The sequence below is a fragment of the Callithrix jacchus genome, chromosome 14, assembly GCF_049354715.1.
Source record: "Callithrix jacchus isolate 240 chromosome 14, calJac240_pri, whole genome shotgun sequence".
In the NCBI taxonomy this organism is placed as follows: Eukaryota; Metazoa; Chordata; class Mammalia; order Primates; family Cebidae; genus Callithrix; species Callithrix jacchus.
Window position 1 is genome coordinate 106,170,663 of NC_133515.1, and position 13,581 is coordinate 106,184,243.

The 13,581-nt window shown below is 37.2% G+C and overlaps 1 protein-coding gene across 24 annotated transcripts in view; it reads left to right on the forward strand.

Annotated features, from left to right (window-relative positions):
- The window catches only part of KIDINS220 (kinase D interacting substrate 220), a 118,196-nt gene that overhangs the window by 62,918 nt on the left and 41,697 nt on the right, over positions 1-13,581 (forward strand). For all 24 annotated transcript variants that reach the window (XM_017964569.5, XM_078349994.1, XM_008981167.5 and 21 more), the window contains 2 exons: positions 351-495; positions 6,018-6,180. In XM_017964569.5, coding sequence (XP_017820058.2) covers positions 351-495; positions 6,018-6,180 — 308 coding nt within the window. The remainder of the gene's footprint in view (positions 1-350; positions 496-6,017; positions 6,181-13,581) is intronic.

Sequence of the window (13,581 nt, forward strand, 5' to 3'; positions counted from 1 at the left end):
ATTTAAGGGTTCCTATAAATAGACTTCATGGAGTTTGAATATCATTCTCTTTACACAATTCTGCTTACTTATAATCTTAAAGGCATTGAACGTCCTCTAACTGTACAACTGTAACTTAAACTGTATCTGAAGCTTCACTATAGCAGTTGGTGCGGTTGCTGTGAATATTACTTTACAATTGCTTTGTAAAGATTCTGCTTCATGGATAATAGTTTATTACTGTATGATATTCCTCTTTGACTAAAACTTTGGATTTTTTGTTGTTATAAACGTTTATTAACATCTCAAAAACCCCTAAGTTCCTGGACTGGAAGTGTGGGTTTCTTCTCATTGCCGATGTGCTATTTCAGGACACTTACCGAAGAAGGCAGATGCAGAGGACCATCACCCGCCAGATGTCCTTTGATCTTACAAAACTGTTGGTTACCGAGGACTGGTTCAGTGACATCAGCCCTCAGACCATGAGAAGATTACTTAATATTGTTTCCGTGACAGGTGACTTTTGTCCCTTATTGTCTCTGATAGATAAGAAGCTTTAACATTAGCAAAACAGTTTAATTTCAGAAGCCACAGGTATATGTTGTGTATATGTGTTTGCATTGCTGACTCCTGCCTTTACGTGTATTAAGTGCACGTAATGAAGTCAGTTTTAGCTTCGACAATGAAAAGTCGGAACTGATATTGTCAAACATCAGCTGAATACCGTTATTTTAAAACTTTAAGATTTAAAAAATCTTATTCTTCATCTCAAGTTTAATTTTTCTTTTGCTATAAAGATAATTTTATTCTAATTTTTTAACTGAGTATAAATTAACTTTTAATTTAAAATGTTGAAATTCAGATGTTATATGCTATTTTTGTTTTAATTTTCATATGATATTTTGAATAAAAAATATTGACAATAAAATTGAGGATTATTGCCTTGTGCCTGAAGTCCTTGCATGGAGTTCTGCTTTCTGCCTTGTGAATTCCTGCTTGCTCATAGCTTCAGGGCAACCACACAGATGCTTGTAATTTAGTTTGTAAAATACATGTCTCTTTGCAGGGTATTGATTGGTACTTTGTAATATTTGCTATTAATATTTGCTATTAATATAACTCTGTTATAATAGTTATACTAAAATTGTGCTTTAGGTTGTTGGGTTTCATGCTGTGAACTGTATTCCAAGTGAAGTTGTATCTAATATATTTACAGTATGTTTTGTACTTAAATTCCTTTAAGTGAGTCCTCAAGCTTTGCTGTATTTATGTTCAACAATGGAAATGTTTTAGTATGTTATCTACATGTATGTATTCATTTAACAAATGTGTAGCAAGTGTCTACATTATGCCAGGTAACATTTCTGGGCATTGTGGAGGTAAGCAGTGAACAAGATAAAGTCTCTTTCCTAATGGAGAAGACCAAATGATATAATGTCACAGAATGATGTGTGCCATATAAACAAGACTGTGAACAGGAGATGGCCCTCCCTCTCACTCAAAAATTCCTCCCATCAACACACAGATTGTTTCTTCTTTCCTAAGAGAAACTTCTTTTGACTGTACCTCTGCCTCCAGCTACTACCTCATTTCTCAGCAAAGCTCCTTGAAAGACTTGTCTGTCCCTGTGTCTCATATTCATCTCCCTCTGTTTTCTCTAGCCGATTCCAAAATCTCTTGCTCTCTGTTCAGTAAACTTCAGTAAAATTGCATTTTCAAGGTCACCAGTGGCTTCCGTGTTATAAAATTCAGTGGCCAGGCCAGTGCTCATCATATTTGACCCCATTAGTGATGTTTGACAATGTGTTGATCACTCTTCCTCCTTGAAAAAATTGTCTTCCTTTGGCTTCCGGAATGCCACACCGACTGGATTTCCTCTTTCTGCACTGGTAGGTAGTCTTCATATCCCTTTACCATTTAGCATTGGAATGTACATTTCTTGGAGCTCTCCTTTTCTATCTAGACCTGCTCCCTTGGTGATTGCTTTACTCCAAAAGGCTTAAATACCATCAGTATGCCAGTGACTGTCAAATATGTATCTTCAGCCCTGTAGCTCTTCAGTTGCTTATTTGACATTTAATGGTGTCAATATGTATCTGACACATAATTGTGTCCGCAACTGAACTTTTGATTTTTTGACTCAAAACTTTATCCATCCATGTCTTTCCTATCTATTAATCCAACTCTTTTCCTGTTCCTTAAGAAAATCTTGATCTTTTTCTTTTATATATCACCACCAATCTTCTAGTAAATTCTGTAGCACTGTCTTCAGTCTATTTCCAGAATATGAGCACTGCTCACCATTTCTAGCTACTACCCTCATCAGATACATCACTGTGTCCCACCTTTATTAATTATGGAAATAATCTAATTGGTCTCTACTCCTGTCTTTTTCTCTCTAAAGCCTATTCTCCATACGGCAGCCACGGTGATTCTTTTAAAATAGAAGCCAGTTGTGTTATTTATCTGCTCAAAACTCTGTAATGTGTCCTCATTTTACTGAAAATAAAGATCTAAGCCCTTATAGTTTCCTACAAAGCCCTTTGTGATCTGCCTTTCTGCACCTCCTCCTCCTCCTGACCTCATCTCCCACCATTCTCCCCTCCATCCCTTACGGGTTTCTTTGCTCTTCCTTGAAAATGTCAGACATGCTCCGATCAAAAGGCTCCTGCAATTGCCATTTCTTCTGCCTGTACAGATTGTTCTTTGGATATATGCATAATGGGGTTTCTCACTTCCTTTTAAGTCTTTGCGTAAATGTCAGCTTTTCTACAAGCTCTTCCCTCTCCATCTCATATAAAGTGACATCTTTGAGACGCCTTGCAGTACCCCTTCCCTACTTTATTTTACTCAACAGAAAAAAATCACCTCTAATTCACTACGTCATTTACTTTTTGGTTTGTTTTTTCTTTGGTTTTTGTCTGTCTCCCTCGGTAGAATTTAAAATCCATCTGGCAAAGGTTTTCTATCTATCTTTCTTATTGCTATTTTCTCAGAACCCAGAACAATGTCTGGGACACTGTTGTTGAATGACTAAGAGACCTGAATGAAGTGGGAACTGAGTTTTATATCTGTCTTGAGAAAAGCATCTTAACAGGAGGAAGAGCCAAGTGTGAAGGCTCTGGGGTGGAATTCCAGGAACAGCTAGAGGCCAGTGTGGTTGCACTTTGGGGATTAAAAGAGAGTAGTGGGAAGTGATGTCAGTGAACTAACCACTGGCTGGCGCCGAGGCTCACGCCTTTTATCCCAGCACACTGGGAGGCTGAGGTGAGTGGATCACCTGAGGTCAGGAGTTTGACACCAGCCTGGCCAACACGATGAAACCCTGTCTCTACTGAAAATACAAAAATTAGCTGGGCATGATGGTACACACCTGTAATCTCAGCTACTTGAGAGGCTGAGGCTGGAGAATTGATTGAACACAGCAGGCAGAGTTTGCAGTGAGCTGGGATTGCACCATTGCACTCCAGCCTGAGCAACAGAGTGAGACTCCATCTCAAAAAACAAAATAAAAAAATGACTAGCCCCTGGGTAGTTCACTTTGAGCCTTATAGGCCCCAAATTTTGGATTATATTTAGACATTTCTAGACACTCAAAAGAGGACCAAGCTAACATCATTTAATAGTTGATACTGAGAAACACATTTTAAAAATAATGATGTTTACACATTTCAGAATAAAAACAAAATATCTTCCTAAAGCCACATTTCAAATGTAAGAATTTCTCTAATATTAGTCTTTGACCATACAGTAGACTTTCTATTTGTTAAATCAGAGATATTTGTCTTTTATGTCTCATCAAATATAGCTCAGCCCATGAAACATTTCTAAGTAAAATTTCCATTTTTAAAAGCCCCTAACACTGTTAGTTTCATTGCTTAAAAGTGCTCTGTTGAAAAATAACTTACAGATTTAAATCTGTGTATTTTAGTGAAATTTTGATTTCATTTTTTTTGTGACGTTTTCCATTTAATTGGGTAACATTAGTTAGAAGTGTATAGGGAAATGTATCTTATTGGAAAGGATATAATTTGAAGGCAAAAGACTTGGATTTGAGTCCTGAGCATGTTATTTAGCCTCTTGAATCCCCAGTTCCCATGTATGCAAAAGTGTATGTTACCCGCTGACCAGCATGCAGATGGCTGTTGCTGTAGGAAAGTCCTGCAATACAGAGATTAATGTCAGGAAAGAATTTGAGATTTTAGTAGATAAAGATTGATAAGCATTTAGTTGAGTGGTTTCCTGATTTAAAATTGTCCTTTATTTTGTCAAATATAGTTTATTTCGAATTTGTTTTATTGGACTATTTTGGAAGATAAAACTAAAAAATTATCTTAGACATATTCATTGTTCAGAATTTTCTGACATTGCTTTATTTTTTAGCTAATTGTAGGCTAGATATGTTCCAAAGATAGAATATTTGTTTTTATTCACTCATACTTTTTGTTTTTAAAGACAGAGTCTCGCTGTGTCCCCCAGGCTGGAATGCAGTGATGTGATCTTTGCTCACTGCAACATCCACCTCCCAGGTTCAAGTGATTGTTTTGCCTCAGCCTCCCGAGTAGCTGGGACTACAGGCACCTGCCACCACACCTGGCTAATTTTTGTATTTTCAGTAGAGGTGAGGTTTCACCATGTTGACCAGGCTGGTCTTGAAGTCCTGACTTCAAATGATCCACCCACCTTGGCCTTCCAAAGTGCTGGGATTACAGGTGTAAACCACTGCACCCGGCCTATTTACTCATACTTCGAAAATAGTTTTCCAGTTCTCTGTGTCCACCAGTTCCTTCATGACTGCATGCATGCGTTGTGCACTTGCTGTGCCTTTTGTCCACATGTCCTCACTCTGCTTCCCTTATCCTCGCCACCCTGTGCCTTCCCACCAGACTACTTGGGTTCATCCTTCATAGCTTAGTTCCAGTGATTGGTTACATTCTTTTTCTTTCTTTCTTTTTTTGTCTTTTTCTCTTTAGTGGTTATATTCTTAAGGAAACCTTCCCTTAACTGCCGCTTCTGGATTTGGTGCTCATTTTCTCTTTTCACACAGCAACATGTGTGTATCTCCAACATAGCCGTATCGCCATCGTATGCTCAGATCCTACCTTCCAGGGAAAAGGAATCCAGTCATGGAAACATAATTTCTGTGTCTGAGGGAGTGAGGGCCTGGTGATATAGGAAGAATTGGATTGGGGCTTATATAACTATATTAGTAGTAGGGAAAGGAATAATTCACATTGGACCTAAATTGGTATCTTAGTCTACGTACAAACAAAATTGATAATGATGAATTGACAGTATCTGAAAATTAGAAAAACAACGGTATCGGCAGCTTAGAATTTCTACCAAATCATGATGAAGCATGATACAATGAAACAGGGCATCCGTTCTGAAAGTTTGAGGATTGCGACTGTCTACGTGTACACATGCCTAGTGGTAGAAGAGTGACTCAGTCCTCAGAAAATCCCAGCAATAAGCAGGGTTGTTTTAAAATACATAAACAATAAATATGAGAAGCATTACAACTCAGTTGGTAGATTACTTACATAGTTGACTCTTTGTATGTGAAAATGAAAGTGTACGGGATTGCCCATTCATCCATAATAAAACAAGAATGGACTGGCATATTTGGATCTGCTTATAGTCCATCAGTAGGATCTCAGCAGATAGCCCTTTAGAGGGTTGGGTCCGTTGTGGGTGAGTGGATGTTCTGTTGAGTGATTGTGGTGGCGTTGAGCTGTGTGACGCAGGTCTGAAAGACGCTTGCCCGCATGTATGTGGTTGAAGAAGTGTATTTCACCTGTGGCAAATCAAACAACCAAACATTACCTTAGAATTAAAATTGTGTTTAAGCCCCAAAAACTTTACTTAGTGCAGCTCTTTGGATTTTAGAAGCCATGGCAGTACTAAGATATGAATTTGTAGTATAAATTAAATGGTAAATTTTAGAAATTTAAAATATTTTTGAATATACTAAATGTTTTACCTAACATATAATTACACATCTACTAATTTTAACATGTTTTTGTATTCTTTAAAAGGGCGATTACTGAGAGCCAATCAGATTAGTTTCAACTGGGACAGGCTTGCTAGCTGGATCAACCTTACTGAGCAGTGGCCATACCGGACTTCATGGCTCATATTATATTTGGAAGAGACTGAAGGTATTCCAGATCCAATGACATTAAAAACCATCTATGAAAGGTACCTTTTTTGACCTGTTTGTATTTTGCTTTATTTTAGGTTGAGTTAAAAAAAAGATAAAAACTCATATAAAGCAGACAATACAAAATAATGTGTATAAAATGTATACTTCTGGATTTAACTAATCAGTCTTATTAATTCCATTAAAATTTTGGAGTTGTATTAGCACTGGTATATATCCCATCATGTAAAATCTATGACTTTATTTGGACAGCCTTTTCCTTTTTCAGGTATCTAAAGTTTATTTTAAAATATTTCAAATTTATTTAAAAATTTTTTAGAAATAGGATCTCTCTCTCTGTCACTTAGGTCGGAGCACAGTGGCATAATCACAGCTCACTGTAGCCTCAGACTCCTGGGCTCAGGTCATCCTCCCACCTCAGCCTTCCAAGTAGCTGGAACTGCAGGTGTGCACTAAGACTCCTGGCTCTTTTTTTAAATTTTTTGTAGAGACATGGACTCGCAGAGTTGCCCAGACTGGTCTTAAACTCGTGGGCTCAAGCAGTTCTCTTGTCTTGGCCTCTCAAAGTGCTGGGATTACAGGCGTGAAGCACTGTGCTCAGCCTTACTATATGGTTTATATATTAAAACTTCTAAGATTTCAAATAACTTTTATTTCCTTAGAGTACTGTCATTTTATTCCTTCATATTTTATCTCCTTAGAGTATTTCCTTAGAATATTTTATTTCCTTAGAGTATGTGGTTTTCCTATTTTTTTAGTTCCTCTTTTTCATATATACATTTAATGTTTTCTAAGTAAATAACTCGTTTTAGAATTAGCATTATAGAGTTGTTGTATTAGTCTACAGATCTGAGCTTTCCGGGTTTTGCTGTTTAATTTATGTGACATGAGTGAGTGGTGTAAGCCCTGTGTGCTGTGTCAGGTAGGTGTTCTAGTAGATGAGTGATATGTAATTACCGTGGTCTAGTAAGAAGTGCTACTGAATTGCCTCTGGTCTTTGAGGTTTACAGATCATCTTACTGTGAGATACAGGATTAGTTTTTCTCTTGATTCTGTAGTACAATATTAGGTTTTATTTCGTGAATAAACGTTTGTATTATAATAGAGGTGCTGTATAATTATGAATGCTTGCTAGTGACAGTAATTACTAAGCGGTTAAGAATTTTAAAAAAAGTTCTAACTGCTTCATAATAATTCATACCAATACAATGAGTTTTATTTTTTGCATGTTATATTTATACATAAAGCCCCATTTAATATAAACGGATAATTCCTTGACACTCTCATCTATCCTTGAGATTGTTGTTATCATTTGTGTGTAAATAAAAATATGTCAGAAAAAAGAATAAGCCTTCCTTTAGGAACTATGGAGCGATAGCTTAAGAAACAGTAGTGGAAGGAATGTGCGGCTGCTTGAGATCCTTAGACTCTCCGAATGGCTGTTGTTCAGGAGTAGCATGTTACTCCAGGAATGTATCTCTAGATGTCAAGAGATTGTAAACTTGGGCACAGAACTAGTTGCCTCACATGGATCCTTACTTAAGGAGGTTGAGTCACTTAGTGTTCCTGACCTCCTTCATTCACGTCAGCACTCTGCTGGGTGCCTTATGTATTGTTGAAGCTTTGGAAAGCGCAGAGGTGTTCGGGGGGATATAATGAGGGATGGGAACTTTGCTTTGCCATTAAACCAACTCATTACTCTAAACTTCGGCATTTGGTGGCTTCACCATCCAAATTTTAAAAAAATGGCTGGTTGAATTTTGGATGATTTTGAGATGCTTTTCTCTTTTTGATGAGATAAATATATATGTCTTAAATGCCTACAACTACTTACAAGGAATATTTTGTAGCTAGTCTAAGAGAAAAAGTATAGTAAGCAATCTTTGATAATTCATGGGAATTGACTTAAAATAATTATATATAATAAGATGATTTGGAATGAAAAACTATAGGAAGACACTTTGATCAACATAATGAAAAGCCAGATACTAAAATATCTGAGAATAATCTAGATTATTATGTTTCAAGTTAACGGTAATTGAGTTCTTTGATGCTATTGCTTGTAATTTGAATAATAGAAAGTTTTATTTACAGCCGACAAAATGCAGCAGTGTATAACTGATAGTCATTTATTTTATTAAAGAAATCTGATTTGGTAAAAACAATCAGAAAATAGTGTTTTTAATGCTTGTAGTAAAATTTATTTTTTTAATCCATAAAAAGCCTCATTTATTTTTATAGCGATTTGATGACACATCTGCTTGCTTTATTCAGGTGAAAAAGAAAATGTTGGTTCTTGGTGTTTGGTGAAATTGCGTTGTTAAATTATTTTCTAAATTGTTCAACTTTTAACAAATGACATTTGATACTAACACTAGAAAGCAATTTCAGCGAATTAAGTAGACCCCTCTGTAAACCACGGGAACATTAAGATGACACACTGTTCATTCAAGATGGTTTTAATTGGTACAATTATTGTAATTTTCTTGCAATTATGTGTTGAGCTGAAAGCTTTTGTCTGGATCATTTGAGGGTTTTTTTTTTTTTTTTAAACATACGTTTAGTAAGAAGAAAGGGAGTAAAATAAAAACTAAAAAATTTCTGTCTACTTTTTATTGCATCATTTTAGACAACCATTGAAATATTTTAGTCTAAAACTTTATTTCTGCCATTTAAAGCAGAATGATAGTTGTTTTTTTTAAAAAATGAATTTAAGTAGTTTTCATGATAATGTTTTAAATTTCAGTTTTAACACTGCTCATTTTTTTACCCAAGATGATATGGTCAGAATCATTTTGTGTTAAGGAGAACAACATTCTTCATTTTGATGTTTAAAGAACAGTTGAATAAGTTCTGAGATGTTTCAGGATAGTAGCCATTTTCCGTTTCGTTGAAGTAGCAATTTGCCGTGCAGACACTATGGACATCTAGTTCATGACTTTAGTAGACCTATCTGTTCTTTTTAAATTACTCAGGTAATGGTATTTCTGTACATTATTTAGGTCAATCTCATAGTAAAACGTTGTATTTTATGATAACTCCTCCTAATCCTCATCCAAGGCTTTCATAAGCCTCATTTTGTCACATCTAGTCGTCTCATATCTCTTGTAGCTCACACCAACCTCCTTGCTCTCTCCATTCTTTTCTGGGTGATGATCAGCTCTACTTCCGTTTCTTCCCCACTATCATTTGGCCTAGATTATGCACAGACTTGTTTCTTTTGCATGTGGACTTAAGTTATGAATGTGGATAGCATGAAAAATTTAACGTTAGTTTAGAGGAAGTTGTTGCCTCATCTCCTTTGTAGTACAAAGTCCATCCTTTGTACTAAGTTTTACCTTTAGTTTTGAGATAATAGCAATATTTATTCCAAACATTGTTTCTTGCATGCTATTATGGTGTTTTTCATATATAGCTTAGAATTTTACTGAAACTCTTTGTGATATATGACTTATCTGTAGATATTAGTGTTGTCCTCATTCAAAATTTATTAAATTACTATCTTTTATGTAATTATTGTTTCTATCTTCTTCTCAAGGCACACTTGCTTTGACTGCAGACGTTCAATATTTGATCAATATCGTTATCTTTTTAAAGAGAAAGCCTGATCTAATCGCAAAATTACATGATAATTTCTCGTATAGTAGAGAAAACTAAGCAGGTTTATACTGAAATAAAGATTTTGTGGTCTCTAATAGAAATCATATTTTATCTGGACAGAAATAAATGACATTTGTATATTTGCCAAGTTCAATGTGAAGAGTGAGCCTGCAAACCTTGGATAAAGATACCCGTAATCAGATGTAATGTTGACCATTTAGTGTGCATTTCTGGCTTTGAATTATTTTTATCCATGTCTTTGTGAAAATTGGACAATTCATATTTCTAAAGATAAAGGGCAGAATTTTTTAGCTTATTTTGATGTACCTGTAAATCATGCCTACTTTTGTTGTTTGGAGAAAAAAGTGAAATGCGTTACACTAGACGTGTTTGACTTTTTTTAGTTTACCTATTTATGTATTTTTTGTTTTTTATGTATTTATGTATTTGTTTGCTACTTATTTGTTTTGTTGTTGTTACCAGACTTCTAGCAACATCCAAAGGTGTGAAAGAAATTAAGGGAATAAAGGTTAAAATTCATTCATTTATTCAGAAAACAGTTATTGAACACCTATTATGAGCCAAGCACAGTTCTAGGAGCTTGCATGTATCCAGGAACAAAACCAGCAAAGATCCCTGCCCCAGGAGCTTGCACTCTGTCAGAGAGTGATGGGTAATAAACAGTATATATACTCCATAATTAGCATGTTAAAAGGCAGCAAGTGCTGTGGAAAGGATCAAAAGTAGAAGAGATTTAGGGAGATGAAGAGTAGTGCAGGTTCTACATTAAGTCAGGGAGTCAGGATTGTCCTCACGGAGAAGGGACGAGTTGAGCAAGGGTTGAAGGACTCAGGGGAGTTTGCCAGGCAGGTATCTGAGAAAGCATTTCCAAGCAGAGGGAACAGTTCGGGACCAGAGAGCACTTGGAATGAATGCTGAAGGAACAGCAACAAGGGAGCTGATGTCGCGAGATGGGTGCAGTGAAGCAAGTGAGGAGGAGGTCGGTTGGAGTCACCAGTGGGGTTCATGGACCCCTTTTGGAGGACCATGGTAAGGACCATCTCTGGCTTTTGCCCTAAGATGGCGATTCAGCGCGGGGTCTTGAAAAATTTGTAGCTATTACCTTCCAGAGCCTATTTGCTGTGTCAGTGCAGCTTGGCCTGAGTTAGGGAATTCTCTTGATTTAAGGGAGCGTATTTTGAGACGTTCATGGTGGGAAGGGAATAGGAATGAACCTGGGTAGAAAAATTAAGGTTAATGAAAAGTTCAGAAAGTAATTGGCTATTCCACAGTAAAGATGAAATGATCAATAGAGCCAGGCGTGGTGGAGTGTGCCTCTAATCCCAGCTACTTGGGAGGCTGAGGTAGGAGGATCACTTGAGCCTGGGAGTCGAAGGCTGTAGTGTGCCACGACTGTACCTATGAATAGCCACTGCACTCCAGCCTGGATGCATAGCGAAACCTTGTCTTTTAAAAATAATGAAAGATGAGTAATAGAAATAGCACATTGTGGCCTTTTCTATGTGAGCTAGGAAGTAAATAACCTGATCTATAGTCCTGTTGCAGGGTATTTAAAGGAAATTAGTTATTCTAAACATCTGCAAGAATTTCTAAGTCTGATTTCCCTTTCGTCTCCCCTGTTGCAATACTTGTTTCTTAGAATCATTTTATTCTTTATTTTTTAATGAAATGATGGATTTGTAAACAATTTTTTGTATCATTTAAAAAATTGCCTTCTTTCCCTTTTCTTGCCAACTACATGGTATCACTGTCTGATATATAAACCTCTGGTTGAGAGGGAGTGAAAGGTAATTTTTGTGGCATTGAAGACTGCTAGGTGGAGGAAAGGTATCATGGGTATGGGCAACTAATGAGCTGCTTTTAGAATAATACTGAGTTTAACTTATAGATAGTATAAAGTACAAATGATGGTCCATGCATATCAAATTGGGTTCTAAAGACAAAAGGATATAATTGGTCAAAATCTGTATGCAGGTACCAGGTTTCTGCTGGAGTCCCCAGTGCCGTCAGCCTGGCTCTGGCTCCTTCTCCCTCTTACTGTTTAACTTTTACACGCCTTTCTCTCTGGCCCCTTCCACCTCCTTCTTCTGGTCTCATCTTAAATGTTACTACCTTAGGAAGCTTTTTGTTACCAAGCCCCCCGCTTCGAGGTTTTGTTAGATGAGTCCTGTATGTACTGGTATGTTCTTTCATAGCACTGGCCATAATTACCTCCTTAAAAATATTTGCATTGCTATGTCTTTCATATTTGTCTCCTGAATGACACTATATACTTCATGAACTGTAACCTTCTTAAACATGGCTGAAGTATTTTGCTTCTAGACAGTGATTGATTTAGGCAGTAGTGGGTATTTCTCAAAGAGTAAGGAAATCTGATGATAACTTTGGATCAAGGAAGGCATGGATTGGGCTGGTGGTACATGAGAAGCCTCACTTTATCTTGAAAAGAGTACTGTCCAGCCAGGTACTTCATTCTTTAGGCTTAAATATGGGTAAAATGTTTATTTTGTTATATATGAGCATGTCCCTGGGCCGGACACATAGGAATGTCTCAGTACATATAGACTGAGTGATGACTCTGTATTTCACCTAACACTTGGTGGTTTCTGCCTTATGTCAGGTGATGCTAGAATCCCGGCAGTGTTTTTGAAGGCATTCCCTGTAACTTTCAGTTCAGTGGTATTTCTAAGATTTCTTATATTTGTAATCCATTTATCAATGCCATGGTCTGCTGAAGTTGCTTTGTGTTTTTTAAAAATTTTTATTTCAGGCCGGGTGCGGTGGCTCAAGCCTGTAATCCCAGCACTGTGGGAGGCCGAGGCGGGTGGATCATGAGGTCAAGAGATCGAGACCATCCTGGCCAACATGGTGAAACCCCGTCTCTACTAAAAATACAAAAAAATTAGCTGGGCGTGGTAGCCCGCGCCTATAGCTACTCAGGAGGCCGAGGCAGGAGAATTGCTTGAACTCAGGAGGCGGGTTTCAGCGAGCTGAGGTCGCACCACTGCACTCCAGCCTGGCGCCTGGTGACGGAGTGAGACTCTGTCTCAAAAAAAAAAAATTATTTCAGTAGCTTTTGGGGTACAAGTGGCTTTTTGTTGCATGCATGAACTATACAGTGGTGAAATCTGAGATTTTAGGGCACCCATTATCCAAGTAGTGTGCGTTGGACCTAATGTGTAGTTTTTTATCCCTAGCCTTCCTCCCTGCGCCTTCTGAGTCTCTAAAGTCTATGATTTTACTCCGTATGCCTTTGCTTATTCATGACTTGGCTCCCACTTATAAGTGAGAACATACGGTTGTTGTTTTCCACTCTTGGGTTACTTCACTTAGAATAATGGCCTCTAGCTCCATCCAAGTTACTGCAAAATACGTTATTTTGTTCCTTTTAATGGCTGAGTAGTATTCCATGGTGTATATAAATCACATCTTCTTTATGCACTCCTTAGTCAGTGGGCACTTAGGTTGGTTCCACATCTTTGCAACTGTGAATTGTGCCGCTATAAACATATGTGTGCAAGTGTCTTTTTCATTTAATGACATTTTTTCCTTTGGGTAGATACCCAGGAGTGGGATTGCTGGATCAAATGGTGGATCAACATTTAGCTCTTTGAGGAATCTTCTTACTGTTTTCCATAGAGGTTGTACTAATTTACATTCTGGTGGAGTTGTTTTGGATTGGCTGCTTCTAGATAGGTTCCTCTCATTTCAGGTTCTTCTTACAGACTCAGTTTCTTCTTACAGACTTGTCAGAATTGTTTTAAAGGGCCATGTAACTTAGATAACTCCAGTTCTGTTGTGCTAAACATTTTAATTGT